We start from the raw sequence: 25339 nt of genomic DNA on the forward strand, positions 1-25339 counted from the left end.
TTGGTCCTCAATACTTTCAAATGGTTAATTTTGGAGGTAATATTTGTACCAAAGCATTTGGTTTGGATAGCAGTTTTGGGGCCTTAAGATTTAGCATTTCCCTCACCCCCCCACAAAAAGTGCCTTTGTGGTATTTGTAAAAAAAGTTATGCCTCAATTTTTTTTTAAAGTACCAACAGAAGTTATTACAAATGTTTATTGCATTGAACTGATTCTTTTGAAGTATTAAATATGAACTCCTCTGCTTCTCAGTTTCATAGGTTTTAGTACTCTGTGTGAAAACAAATCTTCCCACGACAAAAGCTAATACTGGCAAAAGGGTGAAGATTTCATCAGTTCATTACTCCACTGAGAGCTGTGTCATTTATCCACCTCATTTTCACATTCTCTATAGTGCTTTTCCACATAGAAGTGATGTGAAAACTCCTTTGTTATCAAGTGGTTTTCCACATTTTCAAATGACCTCAACATTACAGCGATTAGCTTTTCAGTGCTGGGCTATGGTTCTTGTCCCCTTCTTTGTTGTCCTTCATCAGTGAGGCAAACACCTGGAAAAGTAAATTATTTAATGAATATTAAAAAAGCCAGTCTTATAAAAAAAGATCTATATCAACCACCACAATAGTAGTGTGGAGATTAATTTCTAGAATGAGACACTAGAAAGGAAGTATCCATTGCTCAGAAGTCAGAAATGCAGCATAAAGTAGTCATTACAAGAAGTGCCCCATATACTCATGTGCTGACATGTCTGTTTTGAGATAGATATATATATCTCTCTCCAAGAAACTCACCTGTGCCCATTTTTTATTACTATTCTGCATCTGAATAGCTGCAATACAACTAAAAAGCTTTTCTGATGTAATGTCCTCTGGAAGTTTTGTTAGAAACTGTGCTATATGAATAAAGTCCATCTGTAGGAGAATATCTTCATATAACCGAAGGATTCCTAATCCTGTCCTGAACAAAAATTCTTCTCCATCTCTACAGAAAACGTCCCAGACACGACAGGCCAGATCAAGTGGTAATGACTTGCTGTAGAGTGTAAAAATCCTACAGTTGAGAAAAAAAAAAAAAAGGCAGTTGTAACTTTAACCTATTTCAGAAAGATGAAAATACAACCTCCTTGAAATCTCAGGTACAATAGCTAAGATTGAGCAGATGACAAGTCATTTCGCATGTTCTTATTTTGTCCATATTTCAAAGATCCACAAGTCTCCAGTTTTTGAAGTCAGAACTCCTACTCTGAAACCCATCTCTTTTCATCCTACAGGAAATCCTCCATTTGAAAGCCACCTCCTTTAGGAAGCTCTGGCTAGAGAAGTTACAAACATCTTTACACTCAAACAGGGTATAATATACAAATAAGAACTTAAGCAACAAAGATCATAACTGTGTAACTTAACTCTTCCCATTATTTAAGCCATACAGTTTAACAGCCCTGTTCATCATTTGTTTTCTAAACTGAAGCCACAAATTACCTCAGTAGAAGGCTACATCCCACTAACGTACTAATGAGAATTCAATAACTACATTTCTGTGATACATTTTAAATTTCTATTCATGTTAAAAATCAACTGTTCTATTCTTACTGGTAAGAGTCCAATTGCATTTCTTATTGCAAAGTTTCTTTTTAAAACGCAGTCATACATGGGCAGAGAATTCAGTCTTCTGTATGTACCATATTGTAGAACCCCTCCCAATAAATCTGTAGTGGTTCCTTTGACAGAAAGCACAGTGTTCTCTGTTTCCCCGTTATTCCTATTGGGAAATTGTTCAGGAACCTCAGAATACTCCTTACTACAGAGTACCATAACCTCTTCTACTCTCCCTTTATAAGAGAGGCTTGCTCTATCCCAAGGCCATCTTTGGAACATGTGCAGGAATAACAATTTCCTTTCTCACAGGTAATTGGAAGCAGAATGCTCTAGTACTTTGCACATCAGCACCATTTCCACAACATATCGACCTCTCTCGATCTGCCTAAACTCTCCGGACTGCAGCACACTCCTGACAATGCTGCTATTGTATAACCTGCTCGTGCTGAGACGTGCTGCTTACTGATAAGCTGCAACTTATAGCCAAAGTTCTTCACTCCCAAATACTCAGATGACATGATGTTTTTATAGTATTTAATTCTATCCAATTCAATTTACTTTATTAGAAACTTCTAACCCATATAATAACCCTGTGTGAAGCACATTCTTATCCACACGCACACTGCTGAATAGACATTCCGTATTTGGCAGCGCTACCCACACTTCAAGGATGCTTGCATTACTGCCTTCCATTACAGGCACGTAATGTAGTCTGGTACTCTCTGCTTTAGAAAACTCATTACTTCAAAACATTCACTGTTATTTCCAAGTTTACCCCTTCCCAAACCAGGTCCTAAATTTCACCTTCCTTCTACTTTAAAGTCTGTATTCATACTTTCTTCAGCAACTGATTACACTTATTTCATCAAGTCACTTACAATGAGTCATAAGACAACTATGGTGTAGTAGCCTCCTCTCCCCTACTTATGCTACACACAGCTGACTCTTATCTGCAGCAACAAGACAATGAGGCACACAGGTGTCTTGTGTGCCTCGTTTTCTATCTGAATAGATGTCACTCCTAATCCCAGCTCATAAAGTGTGAATCCTGCCAGAGGAACTGCAGTTGCACAAAACAGTAAAGCATGCTTTCACAAGACCTAGAAAGTTGAGGCACACAAACACCTACTGAATGCTTTTTTTAATGTATTTCTATTGCTGAAAATCCTATAGCAAAACAGAAAGTATTCCGACAGTTCTAAGGCTAGGTTTGCTATGTTCTCTGAACTCACCAGTCTATCAAATATATGTCTGGAGTTAGACTGTATGATTTGAAATGAAGAAACAATTTGGGAAGGTTTTCTTCAAAGAATACTTCAAAGGCTGCAAAGTATTTCAGCATCTGCAGAGACAGTAAAGCACCACATAAGCAGTCATCAAAAGAATGTTTAGTTGTAAAATAACACAAACCCCACCAAGAATTGAGGATGTCAACATAGCACAGTGTGATTTCTTAGAAGTACAACTTGTAAGTGTTTCTGGAGGAAAAATCAGAACAGTAGAACGCGTTCTATGGATTAGAATCTGGTATTCTCAATCTTGTAACTAAAGGTTAAAGTTCTCCATTATTCAAAAGGACAAAAGGCAGTTGTCAATAAATCAACTATGCTTCAAGTCAAAAGAATGTTATAGTTCAAAACCAGAAAACTGTGCATACCATGCTGTGATCCACACGGAAAAAGGCCAGCTGGCATGGCTTGTTTAGAAGGTTAGCAAAGGCAATGAAAGCATCTGCCTCTTCCAGATTGAGAATGAGCACAGCAGCAATGAAGGACATCCCTTGTACCTTCAAGTGGGAGAAGCATTGGGCAAATATAGGTGAGTAGGTTCAGTACATCTTATATCCTTGGAAATGCAAATATTTACATTTTGCAACATATTAAAATATCATTGCATAACATTTCCAGAAAAACAGAAACAATGCGGATAATAATTTTCATGCATGCAGTCTAATTTGGTTTCAGTAAGAAATAGAGTGTTTCTTCAGATGCCGATTTTAGGTGCTTAATGGAAGTTCTGGGAGGTCTCATGATCATAAGTCCTCAGGACTTGGAATGCAAGAAAGTTAAAACCACACAGGCTGGACGCAGAGCTCATAAGAGACAAAACTTGGCCTTAAATTCATTGTTAAGCTCTGGGAAAAGCAGACATGGATAAAGACCTCACATATGGGACAGTTTAGACCCAGACAGATATGCTGGAATTGAGACAAAATTCTGTTTCAGAACAGTCAATACATATCTTTCCACTTGCCAAAGGGTATTTGTTCTCATATGTAAAATGACTTTTAAGTGGTTAGCTGCAACACAAGTTTACATTTTCCCATGATTACTCTCTCAAACACACTTTAGCCTGCAATAAAAGTCAAGAGCACTATTCTTGTAGTTGTTAACTGATGATCTGAATACTCATTATACTAAAAATAATTTTTACCAATTTCAACTGCAGCGATGATTCTTCTGCTGTTTCTAGGCATTTATGCTACCTGCTCCTCATTTAAAAAATGCACTCAGTATTTTAACCAAACGAGGGAAGAGAGTATTGGCATGCATCAACAACAGTCCTTTCCATTTTTGTGGGATAGGTGGGTGTGGAAATAAGACTACATTAAATTTACTGCCATATTAACATTAAAAAACTAAATCTATGATCAGAAATATCCAGGGTAGCCAAAATTAAAACGATAAGACCTATTAATGAAAAATTACTTATTTGCCTTTTAAAACTCCACCCTGGGAACAAGCAGTCTCAGAACCTGCACAGTTTGTAATCTCACTTAAAGATTATGGAAGGGTGTCCAAAAATGAGGTCACAGATGACAGCATTCAGGGCTAAAAACATTTGAACACAAAAACCCAACTAGATATTGGTGCAGAGTCCCAAGCATATCTGATTTAGAGAGGAAAACACACCCTGTGCTAAATAATGCTTTGTTGCATGGATCAGACTTAAAAACTAAAGTTCTTTTTATCCCAGAAGCGATTAGAGCTTATGAAAAGGAACAAAGAAAGAAAAAAGTATCCATTTGTTATTTAACTGCTTCTGTAAGCTGACACCATTCAGAGAGATGTTAGGTTTAGTTGGTTTGTTTGTGGGGTTTTTGGCAGTTTTTAATGTTTCTCTTTTTTTTTTTTCCTGTTGGATTTTTTTTTTTTTTTAAACACAGTAATGTTTGCTGCAAACAATATTATCTTCACCAAACTCAGATGCAGTGATTAATCTTTGACAACAAGACACCAATAAGGAGTTTCTGGATTTTAGGATGTGCAGTAGTGGAGAGTATTACTATGGAAATAGCAGCAGTGGGAGCAACACAAGGACAGAACAGGCTGAGTGTCCGCCAGCAGGTTGTGGTTTTTTTTTTTCCTGTAGATACTCTGGGTCTGTCAGACCTATAATGCCTTGTTAACGCATCTGTTTAAAATCTTCTATACAAGCCAGATAGTATACTCATTTTTGACATTCAGTACATTTTCAGTTATTTAATTATCTCTAAGAACTACCACCATTGTAACTGCTGTGAAAGGAGTAAGTGCCAAAGTTGAATTTTTTTTAAGCGCTAGTAGCATAAAATTTAGATAACCTACTTTAATACACTCTAATACATGACATCTTAAGCTTATTTCCCATGTTATGAACATTTTACAGCAAATACTTACATATCCCACATCCGGTCTGTAACATGTATATGCTCCTAAAACACTATGCAGGAGATCATGATAAGGACCACCCTAATAAAAGGGGAGGGAGGAGGGGGAAAAGGAAAAAAAAAGGTGGTTTTTTTTTTTTCAAAATCACTTTATAAATATAGGAAGGTAACAAGCCAGTATTTTAAGATGCAATTGAGCCAGTGAATTATTGCTTTGTTCAGATCTAGTATAATACCAGTTTTTACTCTAAGCGTTACCATGTATGCTTTTGAGATGTTCAAGGAAAAGTAACAGACCAATGCAGTGGAAATTAGTACATAACAGAAAGTGAGGATATCTGGTACACATCCAGGTTGGTTTTATCTTTTTCAGAGACAGCGGATGTTTTGATTTTTAGTAACACAAGTTACTGTATTACGATAGTGCATGCTACTTTATATACATGTGTCTGCATATATGTTGTATCTGTATAAAAATCATAAAGCCTGAAAATGTGTACTAAAATACATCAATATTTCTGTAGAAGCAGTGCTACTGTTCTCATTTTTGCATGTAATTTCATAAACATTAATAGGAATCACATGCGTTTTTTCCAGGAGAAAAAGCCTTATAGTCCAGCACAGTGTCCTTACTTTATTCTCATGGAAAAAAAAAAAAAAAAAAACAACAAAACCAGGAGATATGACTATTTGCTGTTGTATGTAGAAAAGAACTAATCTTACTTTTGTTGTGTTACATAAATAACTTCTAAAAAGTATTCCATCTTTACCCAGCCAAGTTCCTTTTCTTGGTTAACTATTCAGAAGTTTAAAGTTGTCGTAACTAAGTTACAGAAATCTCACCTTCTGGAAAATATACAGGGATGGAAATGTGCGTGATATATCCAGCTTAATTAGCTCCAGACTGGCCTCACGATCAGCAACAGATGCAACTGCATCTGCAAGCAAAACCAACACTTGTTAAAACTGACAGATAAATTTTACAGACTTCAGAATAAAACTGCCATAGGCACATAAAGACATTTAAGATGTAAGGAAAAAAAAGTCACCTAGTTTTAATTCTTGGAATGCACGTCTATAGTGCTGTCCACTGATACCTGGTATATGCCATCAACTCCAAAAAGTGAGGGAAACAATCAGTAATTACTACCTGTCTACTCATTCTTTACACCATTCAGACTTAAAACCAACAGGTTACCTTTTACTTCTGTATAACCCTCTATCCAGGATCCGACCAGCCTTGCATTCACTAAAATTTAAACTTTGCCCAGCCCAGTCCTCAAAAACCTGTTTTCTTTCTTATATTCTACTGTGACTTGAGTTACTGAGTCTGTTCAAGAGCAGAGAGTGCAAGCCCTGCTCTTGATCTAAATGTGATCCAGTGGGATCTCACTTTTCAAATTTTTAATTCCTAATCAGCTCATTTGGTGGCTCCTTTCAACCAGCAGCATTGAAATATACTACAGACACTAGAGGAAAAAAGGATTAATTATGTCATTATTGCAAGAAGCCAGTACTACTTCACCTGCAAAGTCAAGCCTATTCCTTTCAGTCATGCATTTCTCATGTCCCACTTCTACTGAAGATAACTAAAATATGCAGAGAAACTTCACTGAAGTTTCCAGAATTGACCACAGAGTTATGATCTGCATAAGTTACATTACTTCTGAGCTCTCGTCAGCTCTCATTTGACGCAGATTTTTTTTTTTTCATCCGTAGGACTGGCATTCTTCAAACAGCAGGAAAGAAGGCAGCATTCACTCAAGAACCTCCAGAAGAATTTCAGCCAGCCCTTGAGTTATCTCTCTTCTATCCTCTATGTAGGGACATGATGCAAACACTAGTGATAGTGAGGAGAAAAATACATGTGGCACTGGGGGAAAAGGCTCTTTCAGAGGGCTTAAACCAGTCAAGGGCCACCTGGGAAGCAGACAATCACAGAATTTGATGAATAGGCGAAACAAAACCTGCTCTGCTGAAGCCTGGAAAGCAGCATTTCCTTCCAGTCCTATTAAAACTACGATAGTTGCATTCAGGAGTGAGCGGGACTGCTGCAGGCTGCGTTAGGGGAATTTGGGAGGAAGAGGGCAATTATTACTACAGAGAAAGACCATAACACAATCTAAAATAAAAAGTTCAAGAACTGCTGCTTAATCCCTCCTTTCTCTTTCAAAAGGAACAGGCATTACATTGGATAATTTGGGGTCGTTTCATTTGGGGCAGTATCCATTTAGAGTGATTCCCAAAGAAGATGAGAATCTACAACACAAAGCACAAGAAACTCTGGATTTATACAAAAAATTCACTTCTGTGAACTGCAAAAGAGGAGCTGCCGGGGGCCTTTTGAACAGATCTGACAGATAACTTATCTGTTGACAAATGTCTTATCTTCAAGACAAAAAAAAGGATACTTTTCACACTTTAATGTTTAGCTGCCAAAATAGTGTTAGAGATATTTGAACAGGAAACACTCTCAGAACTACTCAAATATGTTAAATGAGGCTAAAATAATTGATCTTCCAGACTTTGCTACCAAAGATTAGTAATAGGCACAGTGGGCTGGCTTGCTTCGCAACCTGACATTAAAGTCCTATTACTCTAAGTTCTCCCTTATTACTACATTTCCCAGAAAATCTAATAATCAAAATGGACCCTTCCCCCTTTCATTCCCATCCAGAACTGCTACATCTCCAAAATAAATAAGGTACCTACGCTTTCCCCTCCACACTCAGTCCACACCACCACAACAAAAGAACAAACAAATCGCGACCTCACAAACCAAGGGGCATTGCAAGCGTTCTCTAAGGATAAGCATATTTACAGTCATGTACACACAGAATTTCTTATAAACAGTTTGTCTCAGAACTTCAGATGAGTCACAGAGGTAGCCTAAGGAAGGCCCGAATAATTTACAGTCAAAGTAGCCAGTTAGGACTGGCTATGGCAAGCGCAAACGAAGAAAGTACTCCTTGCATTACAATGCCGTTTTCTTTCCCAAAAAAAGAGACCAACTCAAAAAAATAAATAGTTATTTCATAGCAGCTGGTACCGACAGTATTGCATATGACAGCATTTAAAAAAGTAACTGTTAACAGCACAAGGAGTTAACGTTTATAACAAAGATACATCCACCATTAAAAACATCATTGATGCTATTTTTAATGGAAAGAATACTCACAGGAGACAGCAATATGCCGGTGACAATACTCCATTATACATACAAGCACGCTAACATCCCTACTTAATAGATTTGGGAGTAAAGGCCATCTGGGCAGCCAAGGAAACCCAAGTGGGATCTGAAATGTGTAGTGTTACACATTCTTCACCTCTCAGTTCCATAATCAAGAAATAGAGCATAATTTTTTTCTTTCCCAAAATTGTGAAAGGGATACCAACATAAGAACCATCTAAGCACAGCTAAGCAGTAACACATACTGTAATTTAGTTTCTCATTTCTTCGTTTTGTATTTCATCTACAATTTTCATGAGATCTTACCCCTGCTATTTCAGGAATTCAGAGGATAACACATTCATTTGCAAGTGAACTAGCACATGCGATATTTTCATGCATCTTTTATTGATATAGTAAATACCGTTAAGCCTTTCACTCACTGACTTGTTATGAGAAAGCAAACGTATAAGTAGGGAATGATTCAGAGCACTTTCAACAAGTATTCCTAATGCTGCAATTGCAGCTGAACTCGTGAGACTTCTTGGGATTGTAGACGTGAATAGGAGGCTGTCTAGCATTCAGGTGATCTCACCTTCTACGTCATTCTCAGAACTTGTCTCACTGAAGCTTTTCCATCGTTCCTTAGCTCTCGACAAGAAGATTTCATAAAGTTCTGCAAGAAAGCAACAAAACCAACAACAAAAAAAAGAAGAGGTAAGTAAAAAAAGCACCCATCCAAAACAAAAGCACACTAACTATTCTTGGCTTTGGTTTTGTTGCTCGGTTTCATCTTAACCACTGGGGGCAGGGGGAGAATCTATTAGATGGTTACCGCTAACCACTGGAGTACCACTACATGCAGTTTTATAGCATGCACTGTATTATGCTTTCTTCTGTGGTGAACGTGCAAATTACAAGAGGGAAATCGTGTCTTACATAATTCAGATTTTTATTTTTGTGAATAGGCTAGAACACTTCCAGTTCATTAAAATCATTAGTTATGAAATAAAGCAATTCCCCTTTCCACACCCTTAAGAAAGCAAAGCTACAAATTCTCAATTTTAAACACAAAAATTATTTTTTTTGGGGGGGGGGGGGGGGGGGGGGGGGAGCATCACCTTGAATCTGATAAGACTAAAATGTTTTGGTAAGCAGGTTTTGAACCTTAGTTATTTCAATAATTTACCAGGCTATGATGTCTAATTGTAAAAAACACCTGTTACTAAAGTTGTGAAATACAGTTCTTCAAGAAGCAAATATACCCATATATATTATTTTAACAAAAGTTTAAATTTTTCTTTGAAAATAACCAACTTAATTTTGCATTAAAATGTGATCTGTTAAGGCATACCAGGAGTGATATTTAATTCGTTTCCCACAGCTAGACTCCAAACCTTCCCACGTACACTCGGGGGTAATCCCTGCCACCACAGCTCTCGAACTCTTCGGGTAGCACGCCTAGGACAGGGAAGCAGGAAAAAAAAAAAAAGGCACATATTGCACATCTTGTTTTCTAAAAGTCACTGGGCAACTCAGAAGCACAATAACATACTATTTCCCAAATCAATATTCAAGGATCTCTGCTTATTCTGAAGCCCCATTAAAAAAACCCCAAAACATTAAGGTCCCAGAAAGCACATTTCATGTTGCTCTGTAATGAGCTCACACTATATCATGGCAACAAGAACCGACTTCTTCACAAAACAGAAAGGAAAAGGAAAATAAGGTATGTGGTTCCTCTGTTTCCAGAGGAGAAGCAAGCCAGCCTTGCCTCATTTACACAACAGAAATTTACTTACATGCCTTCCCAGTTAGGTAGTATTTCATTGACCCAAATCACCATAGCACTAGCAATATTCTCTTCTTGCTTGAAACGCTCTCTCATTATTTTTTTCCTTTTATGTGCTTCTTTAATTTCTGTTAAGTGTAACGTTAATAATTCTATATTAGTATATAAATTATTAGGTAAATAATTCAGCTATTATCTAATTATTTAGATGATGCCTGAAAGAGATCAAGGGCAAATTACAGCTGTGCATGAGCTAGCTGGGACTATTTCTGTTGATTGTAGGTGTATTTCTCAGGAAATTTTTTAATTTGAGCTATCTTTAAGTTACTCAAATACAAAGCGATTTAGACAATCAAAAATCTGGCTAGAAAACTCTTAGCACTTTTTTCTGCAGGACACAGAATGACTAAAAAGCAAGCACATCATCAGCGCTGTTTTTCCTATAATGAATTTCACACCACGTTCTACCAAAACCTTACTTGTTACTTAGGCAAATCAGAAATAATTATAGATACAATTATTATTCAAAAGTGTCATTCCACATCCATTTTAAAATTATTCAAATTTTGCTGAAGCTTCCACCCAGAAGGATTACGTATTTTCTTTTCTGGAAAGAGGATCTAAAGATCTGAGACAAAGCCACAATGCTGAACGAGAGAAAAGTATTCTGCCTTCTGTTAAAAAGGGATCATTTGCAGATCCCTTTTACTAAAAAGGCTAAAAGAAAGACAGAGCAGTGCTATGTTGACATCACTAAGAACCACTGTGAAATTGCAAGACATTTTCTATTTATGGGTGCATTAGACATCAACGGAGTGAACGTGCCATCCCTGGTATGGGTCAGCCTGATACAGCTGACCAGCTTCATTAAGTTTTTACTGAAGCTTTGTGTGTAGCAATAGTTAATATAATGAATACTAGGGCACATGTACTGAAACACTACACATGGCTGACCCTCCAAAGATGCAGACAGAGAACATGGACCGCAGATTGCATCTTACAAAACGCACACCACAAGAGAAAAGTGAAATGAGTTGTCAAATGCCTTGGATTTCTTATTATGTCTTCCAGAGTAAGCTGCCACAGATCCATAGGGGCTCAATCAGTTCAGAGCTTATATCTCTGACAACAGCCAAGTAAAACATGCAGCGCAGGTTCTTAAAATAGCTTATTCCCCGAACACTAGGCGTGAGACTACAGAAGTAGTCTCAACAACTATTCATAGATTGACATAGTACCAGATGCTACAGATATGTTTAACTTGAAAAACAGATCTAGTGGGAGTAGGAAGGTTTACACAGGTAAAGCTGGTTGGAAAAAAACCCAAAGTTTTCACCCGTCTTCACACTGAAATTGATCTCAAATTCCTCTTAAAAACCAGATCTTTAAGCAGTCAGCTTTATTATACTTTGGGTCTCAGTGGCAATGGCAGCAACACAGCTTGAAAAAAAGGGTCCGAGTACCCAGAAAGTGTCTAGCTGATCACGTTAGACATGTAGTTTAAAAATTAATCAAGTTTGTACTTAAAAATTAAGGAAAGGCTTAAACTGAATTCTGAACCTAGTTAGTGGAATAAGAAAGCAAGTTGATAATTGAGTTCACATATGTACACAATGCGTGCACACATGTACCAGAAAATAACCCAGATATTAAACAAGGTCTTCCTTTACTGTACCTACTAGCCTACAAGTCAGAAATTACTTTATTTTTGCTGCACAGTGAAAAAGAATTATAGTGATTACTGGCGGTTAACATACCTCGTTTTTTTGCCTCTGCCACCATCTCATCATATTCTTGTCGGTGACGTAAAGCCTCCTCCACCGATTTGGCAGGAAGATTTCTGAAAACAAGTTGTTCCTGAATTCAATACACACAAATGACATTCTGAACCATTTCAAAACAGGTTTTAATTTGGCTTTTCTCTAAGGTGAGCTTTAGGGTTGTCGCACTACCAGTGTTTCAGTAACAGCGGTAGAGGACCAACTTATTCAGAACTACCAGATGTTTACTGCATCTGTTCATTAGTTCTACTATAGCTTCCCCCAAAGCAGAGTTATTAGATTTGCTGAACATCTGGAACAATGCTCAAATGAAGTTTGCATGAAATGACAAAAGGGAAATACTGATATTCCATATAAAGTTGTTTATTCCAATGCATTTCTGCACGTGCATATTTTAATCATTAAATATACTTGCATATCAATACTCCATTTGTTCTTATGAAATTCACGATGATGTATTTTCAGTAAAAGGTAAAGGTTTAACTCCCACAAGAGAAGACAGGTTTACCAAAGGAAGAAAGGATAGATCCCCATTTATGTCACAGCTAAAGCCAAGGAAGCGTAATGCAGAACTACAAGTTCACCACCCTAAAATGTGTTTGGTTTTTGGCTGCACAGTGATGCCCTAATTGCCAAACACAAACTTCCTTTTGACCAAGCAGACTCATTCAAAATAAAAAAATAAAAAAAATCAGAACACAATGTTTGGTCTCAGTTTTTTACCCAATCTCTAGTCTACTTTGGTTGAAAATGAACAGAAGACAGTTTTGTCATTTTAATATGCACAAAAGAGTTTTCATCTCCTCTTATACAAGCAGAAAAGATAACTTTATTAGTATTTCCAGGAAGTGAGAGAGAAGTGAGAGAATGTGTTTTCAAGGATGAAATTGTGGCACCACATTACACACTTGGGATAGCACTCCAATTTAAAACAAGTGGAAGCGTCATTTGTAAAAACATACTTATGTTAGTTTGTGAATTGTGATATTTTGAAAGTAGAGAAAAGAATCAGCCAACCAGTTACTGCGTATCTTACTCTCCATCATACGGTAAAAGAAATGATGTATTTACAAAAAAAAATAATCATAGCAATCAGTACCTCCATTCAGGATATTTCTGTCTTAACACTGAATGAGCTTATATACACTAGAGAGAATATCAAAGAAAACACTGTATGTTCTATTTTCCATTTCCTAATTGGAACTGATTAGAGCAAACATTTAACAGTTCCATCACCAGCTTTCTCAAGGTGCAATTGGAAGGCTTTATTCCATTTGCTTTCTTCACAGCATGTGTTCCCAGTCAGCAGGTCCTCCTCTTTCCTACCAATTGCTGAAGACTGTATAGCTGAAAATACTGACCAATTCATGACCCATTTTTCATTACTATTCTTATTTGTACTTAATGCAGCTTTTGTTGCATCTTCATCTGCCACTTCCTGGCCTTCAGCTGTCGTTTTAAGGAGCCATGAAAACATAACTGGAACAGGGGCAAGGAACAGTTTCAGTGAATGCTATCATCTTGGTACCAACAAAGCATTCAGCTGTAGTTGCCAGATACAAAATGCACATTCAGCATTTGTGACAGGAAGGTATTTCTTGTGTTTCAAAGACAATTCTTCCTGTCCCTGCTGTTACCAACCTAATGCTTTTTCTTTCTTTTCTTTTTAAAAAAATTGTCTGGTAAGCCAGGTCCAGGTTTGCTGAAGTGACAACTGCCAGTGTTAAGTCTTCCCGACTGGTCTAGGAAATTTTTTCCAGAACGGGGGAAGGAGAAGGGAGTAAGCACTGAGATGGCAGTGAAGAAATCTATAAAAGTCTTCAAGAGTATTCCTAATTAAGGATGCCCACAACACAAGCAGCTGTGATATACAGTAATGAACTGGTGGCCGGCCTCATTACAGCAAGACAGAATTCCTCATATAGACTATAATATATTGAAAGGTTCTTCTGCAGGTATTAGGCTATTATCTGGGATGGAATAATCCAATGATACTTTCATGTAAGACTTGTGAAGTTTAGCTCATCAGAAGCATATCTAACAAATTCGGTCATCATCAGTTCCACAGCAGAATCATACTTACGCTGGTCGGTCCTCCAGAATCAAAGCAGTAGTTGAAAGTGGTTCAAATTCAATATTTTTACGTCTTGCTGATGGCGGTGGAGGTTTATACATTCTTCCTGTCCGTGCTTCATATTCCTAAACAACATTATTGATAAAAATTAAATTTCAACTTTCAGCATCACTTCTAATTAGTAAGCATACTATTACTTGTTGAACACTTATTAAATAACGTTAAAAATATATACATCAAATAATTTAAGACAGCAAGAAGCTAACGCTACAAGTTTGTTTATAGCAAGGCAGTGCAGCTTTCCAGAACTTCTAAGCAAAGATGAATGACAAAACAGTTTCTTGTACCAACTTAATCTTTGATCTATTCTACTTCAATATTACTACTGAGCATCCAAGGATAATCTTCCCAAACTAATTCATGCACAAGGATATTTAAGTAACATGTGAAGTTCACAAAAAAAAAACACCAAAACACAACACCACCACCAAAAACCACTAACCAAGAACACGTGCCTCTTCCTGTTTCTTTACTTTTGATTCTAGCCACCCTTTAGATCTGGTACTCCTCACATTTCTGAAGAATTCAGCATGACCAAACCTACGTTATCCAGAACTACCTACACTATACTCGTAATGATAAATATTGTTATGTTGTCATCAAGACTGTTTCACATAATTTATTTCTGAGGTTAAAACATGAAATCTACTTAGAATGAAATATTTAACAGCCTTTAATACACAGAAGATTTTGAGCAAGAAAGAATCCCATTCCTTCTTCCACAAGAGCAACTCAACAGAACAGAAATGAGAAAGTCTTCAAGAAAGAGGCTAGACAGAGCCAGATGAAAACTTCAAATCTCACATTCCCTCTCTTTTAGCCTCTGTAAATAAAAAATATACTGCCAAGTTACTGGGAAACCCATTCTTACGATCGAGCAAATCTTAAAAGGTTATCTGTGAGAAGACTTTCAAGCTATTCCCAAACCAAGTTAGCTTGTGGTTTCACACTCTCCTTAGGCATGAAGGCTAAATACTAGTTTCTCAGCAAGTCTTCCACATGCTGGAATTCAAACATAGAATACTAAAGCTGAAAAACCATCTTTTTAAAAGAACAAATTCAAGGTATTTTAGTAATGTACTTTCACAGATCACACATCTCTATTCTTAAGCACATCCAAGTGAGCTCTAACTTGTACAAGTTTGTGGGTTTTTTTTTAAATCTAAAGACAGTTTGTTCTTGTACATCTGTTGCTTTAATAATTGCGTAAGTAAATTCAATCTCAGTTTAACCAAAATATCTTATGTTTAAGTCACCAAAAATAAAGAATTGACCAATTACTAATTACGTGACGTATCTTACCAACGAACATAACAGTCTTTAGAAATTGCTCCCAAATGAATCTCATACCTAATACACAGCTTCTTGTGCACGTTCGTTCTCCCAGGGAGAAGAAACAGGGCTTTAGCCATTCAGTGTTCATTGACAGCGTTATAGAAACAGAGCTGCCAACTTTAAAGCTATTACATAGCTTAGAAGTTCAGGACACAGTTGAATGCCATGAAGTTAAATTGGAAAAAGACCTCTCACAAATGCAATAATGCAGCTTCAGATTGCCAGAGAAGGCACAAAGTGCCCAACGCTGAGGCGGCATAAAGCTTTCTGCTCAACAGCTCCTTATCCTACCCATTTTAATGGCCTCCAATAAAATTTCTGTTCTTCCACATTGGGCATAATACAGTAAATTATCTGAAAAGTATAACCTCAATGATGTCATGCTAATCTCATGTCAAGAAGAAGTTACCATAGAATCAGTAAGGTTGGAAGGACCCTCTGGAGATCATCTAGTCCAGCCTCCCTGCTCAAAGCAAGGTCAACTACAACAGGTTGCGCAGGGCCTTGTTCAGCCAGATGTTTACTATCACCAAGGATGGAGACTCCACTCTTGCTAGGCAGAAGCTACAGCACCCGGTATTCTCAAGTGGTTTCTCCATCCAAGTACGATCGAGGCCCAACCTGTTAGCTTCGGAGATCAGATGTGTTCAGTGGTAAGGCCATACGCATTATATGCCACTATACTTTCCAGATCCTGAGGAGTTATCTGGACTTCTTGCCCTTTTCTTTTTCTAGTTTGTGGGAGTAAGAACAACAGTTTAACTGATGAGAAAAAGTGATTGCACCTCCACAAAATAAGCCAAAGAATGGCTTTGAAACATTCTCAGTATCTTTTGAAGTAGTTTTCACCCTGCCCCCCCTCCCAAGTCTTCAGCTATCCATCCTTTACCCACTGTATCATACTCTGCTCCATGGCAGCGTACCAATTAATTTACCAATTTATTTTGGTAGCACCCTGGAAAGACAGGCACAAACCTAGAGCAACCAGCCTACTATTTCAACTAAAGGAGAAGCTCTGTTGCTTTTCTGTCTTCAAAAAAAAAAAAAAAAAAGCCCAAATGTGTACCTTGTAAAGAAAAGGAGCGAGCAACTGTTTGCTTTCAGCATTTACACATACATTCACACTAAAAACCTAATTCTTTGTAAACACAATGACTTAAAAGTTACTAGCCAACTGTTCTTACATACAACTTAATTCTAAATATTTCTAAGTCTCCAGCCAAGAAGAGTGGTTATACAGATTTCCTAGAACATACTCCTCTCCTGAAGGTTAATTCCCAAGATAACTTTTGATTGAAAGTTATATCCACCCAACATCATTCAGCACATTCAAACAAGTATCTTGAACAACTGGACATATAGGACTGGTAGAATTCTGTTGTAATCCATGTAAGCATGAGGAAAAAAAAAATAAATCGGGAAACTAACATCCACTGTACGAATGAATATACATATTCTTAAGCTTAAAATTATTTAATTCCACCTAAAACCATAGAGACATTATAGGTACTCCTGCAATGCTTTGTACCACAGGCTACCCCAGCATATTCTTAAGTTTGGAATGCATCCCGTGATAGCCCCCGGAGGGTCAGCAGCCAGCCTGCAGTACAGTAGCAATGCCATTCCTCATATTCTTGGTAGAAGTTCTGATTTACTTTCACACTTTCCAGTACTTTGTAACAGAAGCCACAAAATCAAGTTTATTTAGTGGTCAGAGATGACGAATCTCAAACAGTACCAACCTTTTCAACATTCCTACACACCTCATATGTATGCAAGTTAAATAAAAAAAGCATTGCAAGGTGGACATTAGAAATGAAGTCACTCTCACCTTTTTATTACAAGCAACACATTTGAATGGTGCTAGCACTTCTGGCTATCACACATGCTAAGAACCAATATACTATTTCCAAAGCAACAGAGAAAAGGGGTGGGGAGGAGGGAATTTTCAACAGGGATTTCCACAAGAGGCAGAACTCATCACCCAACTGTTTTTGGAGGCAAGTATACTTTATGAACAATGGTTTTTGCAAGAAAAGAACACATGCACAGAGAGCCAAAACATGCACAAAGAGGGAAAACAGTAAGCATTGCTAGAAAGAGTCAACGCAGAAATCAGCATAGCTTCAAGCTCAAACCGTCATGACTCTACATTCCCCAAAACTGAATACATTCCAGAGTATCTGAACTTCCCAATGGAAGATGATTCTTCCTCAAGGTGGCTGTGCTCTCAAAAACTTATTTGAAGACTGGATCCCAGAACCATCAGACATGCATGTAACTCACTAGTTTGTACCGCTAAAATATTCATTTTTTCTGGAATATTTTGTATAACTAGATGTAAAGAATCCAATAGCCTTAACCATGCATTTGATACAGAACCTAAAATTCTCAGCAAAGAATAAAAGGCTTGAGCTGACATGGAATTTCACTTCAAAAGATGTGAGCTAATGCTCTTCCATAACAAAGTAAAAATGCAATTTAAAGTCAAATGTCTTGTAAAATGCCTAACATGCAGGGCATATGCCAGAGGACAGAACAGTTGACAGCTAAGATTCAAATCTATGTAAGACCAGTTTATGTAAAAAAAAAAAAATTTTGGAAGTGTCACATGTATGGGTCCAGTTACAGAATGTTGTTAAATTCTTTATTGCAGCATATCTGATACTTATTGAAAGTTATGGAACATTTCACAATCCCAAAATAAAGAAAAATAAGTCTGAGCTTTAATAGAAAGTAAGAAAAGTTATCTCCTTATTAAGGTTGGAACCTTAATCTCATCTACCGCTGATAATTAACCTGGTAAAAGGCTGAAAGCATGTTTTTCCTGAAAAACGCTGTAACAATATATTTAAGAGCACTTTGATATGTGGAGGAACTTGTATTTCCAGTATTTATTCCTACAGAAATACATATAATAAGCCTATTAACCTACAGACAGATAACACATAAATGGGTCTGGGAAAAACGCCTTTTGCTTATAAACTGCCTTTGTGCTTAAGAAGAAACTGTCTTCTTTATAAAAAAAAAAAAAAAAGGAAAAAAGAAAAACACTACACCAAAAAATCCCCCTGTGTTTTAAACAAAAGAAAAATAAACCTGCAGAGGTCTTTATTGCCTGCACCTTTCCGATACCTAAGTGGAAAACATACAAAACTGAAGTTTCTTTCATCATTCTGAGGAAGAGCCATATAGGACAGCTAGACCATTCAGACCTATTTTAGATATCTCTAAATACAACTGGATTGCACTGTGTAACATATGCGTCATTGCCCGTAGCGGCTTCTTCCAGCACCTAAGCAAACTACCTTAACAGAAAGGAAAACCAGCTGCATCGCAGCATTCCAAAAGCATTAGTTGTAGTTAGTTATGTAGTGTATGCTTGGGGGAATAAAGTATTTAACTAAGCATGCACATAATGATTCCATTTTAGAAAACAAAACTTGCATCTACAGTGCCCAAACTATAGAATTTTAAAAGACTAAATATTGACCATGAAATTTAACATGCATCTTGCTAGGAGATGTTTTGATCTATCTAGGACCCAACAACAAAAGCTGAAGTCCTGGAAATGAGTGATAAAAGCCTTGGATTACAAGGATTGTCAAAGTCCTCACAGTCCTGAAAGTACCAATTATACAGATTAAGCACCACAGATCCAATTATGGTTTATGTATACTGGAGGAGAAAGTGACCTAATGGACAACACTGAATTAACTTTCACCATCTTAAGGCTTGCCTTTATTTAAAGTACATGTCAAGGCATGCTAATACTCCAATTAAACAAAGCATGCACCCTGTGTATGACAGTTTCTTTTAAGACCCTTTATTCCCCAAAATTCTAAGCTTGATACTGAAACAGATTTTATTCAATCAATCGTGACTTCTGTTGAGGAAACAATGGAGATATTCTGCAAGTGGTTTTAAATCTCTCTTCCCTCTACATGCGCATGTCACTCTGGAGCAGATGGGCCTCTAAAAACATCTACGTGATTATTTTCACAATGTTGTATAGCTAATTAGAAATATCATCAGAAAGATTATTTCCATTCATTTCAAGCAGAGTTACCATCCAAGAATGGAAGCATTAATAGAATCTTTTAAGAGGGCACCCACCTACATCACTTAAATTTTCTTTTAGTTTTCTAATCTAAGAATAACTTCTGCTAATGCCTAAGGATTCCCTCCAATGTTGTCATCCGTCTCCCCTCCAGGTTAAATGTTAAAATTGCTGAGCTAGAACTGGTTACAAGGTGATTAAAAACAAAGAAGCGCTTGTAACAAGAGCAGAAAAATTCTGAGAGTCATAAACTAGACATTTTCCCAGAACCAAGAATGCCAGAGCCTATCAGGACAGACAGAACAGTACACTTTCCTAGCTTGCAGGCAATATAGGAACAACCTATACTGAAGAAGGGAAAAATACTAATCTTCACACAGTACAGGAGAACCACCAAACAAACACTGGAAGGTTGACCTAGAAACTCTTCAAAGTAATGCCATCCATCTTCAATTGTTCATTTACTTTATTTTTTTTTCCTCAATTGGATATTTAACAAGTTGCATCAAGTTTCATCTTTTGTTGTTTACAAAGAAAATGAATGAAGCCAGGAGCTTCTGGGCCCAGTAAAGAAGAGCTGAGAGTGGCTGGACCATGCAACATGAACCACAGGCATCACATATCAACTAGCAGTTACATTAACTGCTCTGTTTCACCAAGCCGGAGTAACAGATCCACAGAACTAAAAAGCTAACTTGTACCAGTCCTGTTTAACGCAGGGCGTGGGATCGCATAAAAAGCTTTCAAAGTAATGGGCACACGCAGTGTACCAATTTCAGAAGGATGCCAGTCACAGCAAACAGAAGACACAACAGGTAGCAAAAGTTTCAATAGCTACACTTTTCTAGGGTTCCAATTTCCTATTAGAAATGGTGATTAAAAGCATCCGGAGTTCTAAAGTGCCACTGTTCACAGCCTGTGACTTAGTGACAGAGAAAAAATAAAAATTTTAGGATATCCATTTTCAAAGCTAATACAAGGTGTTAAAAAAATATTACAAATTAAGCCTTTTAACAACTGTTACCATTAATCAAGGAGGCACAAACATAGAAAGTAAATTATTGTCAAGCTCTAGCATTGCCTATTTCCTGCTATTCATGAACATGCAATACGAACAATGACAAACAATACTCTATCACTTTAAATTGTTAGTGAGATTCATGTGAAGTTTATTTGTTTGCTTATTTTACTAATGGTATCTAATGAGTTGATGGTTAGTGCCATAAAATATTCATGCTACTGTGAAAATGTGATGTTTGTTCTATTTTAATGAGCGCTACATAGTCCCATGCACGGCATTGAATACAACTAGAAAGAATATATATTAAATTTCATACCCCTGTGTTTAATAGACTGAGAGCGGATATTGACGCAAGACTGCCAGAACTGTCATCCTAATGAGAAAAACAGAAGCAAAGCCTTAGTGAATAAATGAAGACCATTACAATATAGCAACATGCAAGCCAAAATTTAAATTCACATGTAGAGTATTTATACTCTATGTTTGAAGAAACATGTGGCTGGTTCCTCCTTCTTCTTCAGGCCTCGAAATATACAAAACACACATACAAAGACTTCCCACTTATGCAAGATGCTTATAGACACCTATTGGACTGGGTTTTTTTTCCTGTTTTAATTGAAGTTTTATAGTTTCTACAATCAACAGCTTTGCCGGAGGGGAGATCTTTGTCCATGGCACTTCTCAGGTACAAGGCAAAAGGGGTTCCCTGATACACTGTCTCTCCCTAGTCCACATCACCCATAACAGTTACACTTATTTAAACACTAGCCTTGGAAGATACCCTGTTAAAAAAGGAAAGAACAAAACATTGTCTATAGGCTGACACAAGGAAACAGAAACTGTTTGCTCTGAAAATGAATCTTGAAGACCTTGCCTTCATTCAGCTCGCGTTAGATTGCATCTCACACCCAACTAGATCATCACCTATAAACTAGTTAGCTTTAAAGCTTAAAACGCATCCTCAAGAGTAGTACCTGCACTGTGGAGAAGTGCGAGAGAAACATAATTGGACTTGGATAAGCATTTGGCAGGAAACAAACAGGTAAGTGTTTGGAGTTTTCTGTTTAACATGAGGGGGGCAGAAAACGTCATTAAACAGCACAGTGACTTAGAGTGGGCCTTTAAGTCCCTCACCTTCCCCCTGCCCTCACCATGTTATAATTAGTATTTCTAAATTGAAAGCTCAAAAGTGGACTCTACACCTCAACCTCACTGGTGAGCTGATGAGAACCAAGATACATTTGTAAGGCTTTGAGAAACAGTCACTTAAATTAAAAGTAAGAGTCTAAAGCAGCGTTCTGAAAGCCCTCATACCGCCTTGCGGCGAGGCACTTGGGCAAATGTATGCCCAACTATGGGTGGCCCCGTACAACCACAGCTCTGCAGGTTTCCACTCAAAAGTCAAAGCTGGTTTTCTAATGGAAGAGCCAAGCTTAAAGATGGGGCAGAGGGTGGGGTGGGAAGACACAGCCATTGCTTTTAAGCATTGGATTACAGCACCTGGCAGAAGGAAAATAAGCTTTTTATCATGCCTTCAACATTATTTCCGAACTTGTCTGCAGTGTTCCTGTACCATGCATACCCCAGATTAATAAAAAGCATTTTGAAGTCTTCCTTCTCCCTTGCCATACTATTTTCTCCTTTTCAGTACTGGAGCACCATGCCAACATCAGAAGGTTAAGGATTATATTATAAAAAAAAAAAAAAAAAAACACAAACAAAAAAACACACACCACACCAAAACAAACCACACTTTAAAAAAAGTCCACAAAATACAGCATCTTTACCACCTGAATCTTCTTGCTAAATCTTATCCTTTTGGACTTTGAGACGGCCTGCCTAGGTGATGATTTTGCTATCGCAGCACCTCAAGCTCACCAGCGTAAGTCTGCTTAACCTGCAAAAGCTTCCTTCTTAAGAGAAGAAAAAACAATTATTTTTATCTGTGTCATCTTTTCCTAAAGAAATTCAAAAGCCCAACAGAGAGGGACGCATCCCATCAAAAAGAGGATCCAGAGGACCAAAAAAAAAAACATAGTGTCCCACCAAAGTAAAAGAAGTTCTATCATTTTTATTACCTCAAAATTGTTTCTATATTCTTTGTTTCCCCCAAACCCAGGAATTTCCAAGGACAGAAATGAAAATATGTACAATGCTTATGTTTTCTTTTTCAAGTTTTAGGAAAAGAAAGTTTGCTTCAGTAGTCTTTGTAGTTGACCTCAAATACTTTGTTTTAAAACAAACAAACAAACAGTAATCAGAAGAATTCATATCAGCAGAGTCAACACCTCTGAGGTATGTTCAAAATATTAGTGCCATGCTTGCTGTGGAGTACTCCCCTGAAGATACATTTGTGGCACCAACATAACATTGACATCATGAGAAGCTCTCCTTGTCAAAGCAGCTGGGAAAGCGCTGTTACTAGGTGCTAAACTGTATTTTACATCCTTTACGCAAACAAAAGGAGAGGCGTTTGTCTCACTGAGGTCCTACCAGTTTCACTACCATTTTACTGACAAGATAATCATTGCAGAAGTCTAAAACGCTGGGGAATGTCTTTGAAAGACTTCAACCTAACACTTTGTTTTACCATTAGCATAGCGTTTTACTGATTACGTGTGTGACTCTGGAAAGATGATGGACACTTCTTGAGAATCTGACCACCACAGTGTCTACAAAGAAAACCATCACAGCCTTCTCACTGCTGCTAGTAGACAAACTGTTATTCAGATGTTACACATTCCTTGCAAGACCAAATACTATTTATTGTCCACCCTGGCTTCAAGGCAGTTTGTTACCAACATACTTCTACCTACATCTGCTAAACAGGCAAAAGTCTTGCCTTTCTCTTCTCTCCAGTAGTAGCGCAAGATGAGCTAATGTGACTTCTATCTAGATAACCATCTGCTTAAGAACCACTCCTATGAAAAAGCATTAGCACTGTTCATACCTACGTCTTTCTTTACCTACTCAAATCCTTAGATATGCTGACAAACCTGCCATGTACACTTTTTAACCGTTAGGAGCTTCATGCATCGTTAAACTGAAACAACGAAAACTGGAGAGAAGAGTTAATATTTCAAGTTAGAAGGTCCGAGTCATATGAAAACCGATTCAAAATACATCTGCTCCTCTGAAGAGAAACCTCCAACAACTCTTGTCCCTGGGAGACCATGGGAGTTGTGCTGATTCAGTGAATGCAATTTCTCTGTTAGTTTTCAGACTGGAGATAACAACATCAGAAAAATATGCAAGTCAAGATGCTGTTTTTTAGCCCTCAAGTACAGTATTTTACTTCCCCCGCCCTCCCCCCAAAGATTTCAGAGCTGCCCAAAAATATTTTCAGGTTAGTTCTAGGACAGTGACCCAAAATCAGAGTTAGCATTTAACAGACTGTCTAAAATTAATGCCTTCCATTTTGTACACAGGGTGACAGCTTTTGCAAAAGATGGCTTTCCTTCACTTCTGAATAAGTAATCATTTCTAAATCACTGCAAGCTTTTCACGGTGTGTCATATTTAAATAGAAAAGAAGCTTCCCGCCCCCCCCCCCCCCCTTAATTAAGGCTGTCACTGACAGTGCTTTGTTAAAACTGCTGATAAAGTGAATTTGGTGTATGTTTTACTTTTCTTTATCTTGCGATGTGTATTTCCATATTTGAATTTACTTTAACTCGGGCATATTAGGAAAAAATCACTATGCTGCTTTAAACAAGCATTTTTTAAAAGTATTCAATACTGCTTTAATAAAAAGCAAGAGCTAAACTTAATGACTTGATATTCAGAACCATTTTGATGATGGATTAAAGGCTCCTTTCTTTAACCATAAGCAAAAAAAAATTAAATTGAGCTTGCATTTTTAATCAGAACTTGCACTTCAGTCAATAGACACCAAAACGTTACACATCAGCCCACAAGTCAGTTTCTGCTGTAAATGCTTCTATATTAAAATATTTCAGCAGTCTAATTTAAAGCAGATTTCTGTACAGACTGAAAAGAATTTACCAGACTGATCATTAATGACCACATACTTCTTGTAATAGCCAGTTTTATTAGCTGCAGTTCACGAAAAAAGGCACACTTCCTAAAACCATCAAATGCATTTGACATTTGCAGTCCTAAGGAGCTGCTATTTTCCCTTTTTAAAAAACAGTGAAGGAAGGAAGCCCAGAGGAGGGAGATGTCCAGCAAAAGAGTTGGCCTCACTCACATCCTGCTCGGGCAGCTCTAAATCCAAGGGGAGCGGAGCGTGCCAGCAGCTGCGAGCGGGGAGACACAGCTGCCAAGAACTTTCAAGCTCTGCCCCAGTTCGAGTTAGAGCATCTCACCCAAAGCATGCTGATGGCAGCGCAGCTGCAGGGGACTCCGCCATCTCCCCAGCCAGGCAAGCCCTGCAGGTTGCTTTTTGACAAAAATATTTATCGTCTTCTACATAAGCTAAGAAACTTGCAAAGATATTATTTACAGTAACATTCATTAGCCAGTCTCCGAAGGCAGAGCTGGCTAGCGTCACTGTCTGAAAAATGTCTGAAACAGTATCCCAAATTAAGTTTCCAGATCTTCTTGGAAGTTATTAAAGACATTCGAATCACTACCTAACTTCTCTGCAGAGGCATGTATAGCAACGTCTAGTTGATAAACAGTGAGTGGGAGCCACAAACATTCATTTAAATGTAATTACCAATTTGGTACATCATCATTACCAAAACAAACATAAAGGAGGCTTCCACCAGCCAGGATGGAACCAGGGCATGCGAGTTCTACCACCTGTTTGACTACAGATCTACAATGATGCAATTTTTTT

General features: G+C 37.6%; 1 protein-coding gene across 1 annotated transcript in view; it reads right to left on the reverse strand.

The window, feature by feature from the left end:
- Positions 1-479: 479 nt before the first annotated feature.
- Positions 480-25339, reverse strand: part of TBC1D12 (TBC1 domain family member 12) — a gene marked incomplete at both ends in the record, with an annotated part of 46427 nt that continues 21567 nt past the window's right edge. The window contains 12 exons of the mRNA XM_082486651.1: positions 480-548; positions 792-1050; positions 2828-2937; positions 3253-3381; positions 5255-5326; positions 6088-6182; positions 9009-9089; positions 9768-9874; positions 10216-10333; positions 11963-12045; positions 14070-14185; positions 20853-20909. Of these exons, the coding sequence (XP_082342777.1) occupies positions 480-548; positions 792-1050; positions 2828-2937; positions 3253-3381; positions 5255-5326; positions 6088-6182; positions 9009-9089; positions 9768-9874; positions 10216-10333; positions 11963-12045; positions 14070-14185; positions 20853-20909 (1296 nt within the window). The remainder of the gene's footprint in view (positions 549-791; positions 1051-2827; positions 2938-3252; positions 3382-5254; positions 5327-6087; positions 6183-9008; positions 9090-9767; positions 9875-10215; positions 10334-11962; positions 12046-14069; positions 14186-20852; positions 20910-25339) is intronic.

Source organism: Vanellus vanellus (assembly GCF_965231255.1).
Source record: "Vanellus vanellus genome assembly, chromosome: 7".
Classification (NCBI taxonomy): domain Eukaryota; kingdom Metazoa; phylum Chordata; class Aves; order Charadriiformes; family Charadriidae; genus Vanellus; species Vanellus vanellus.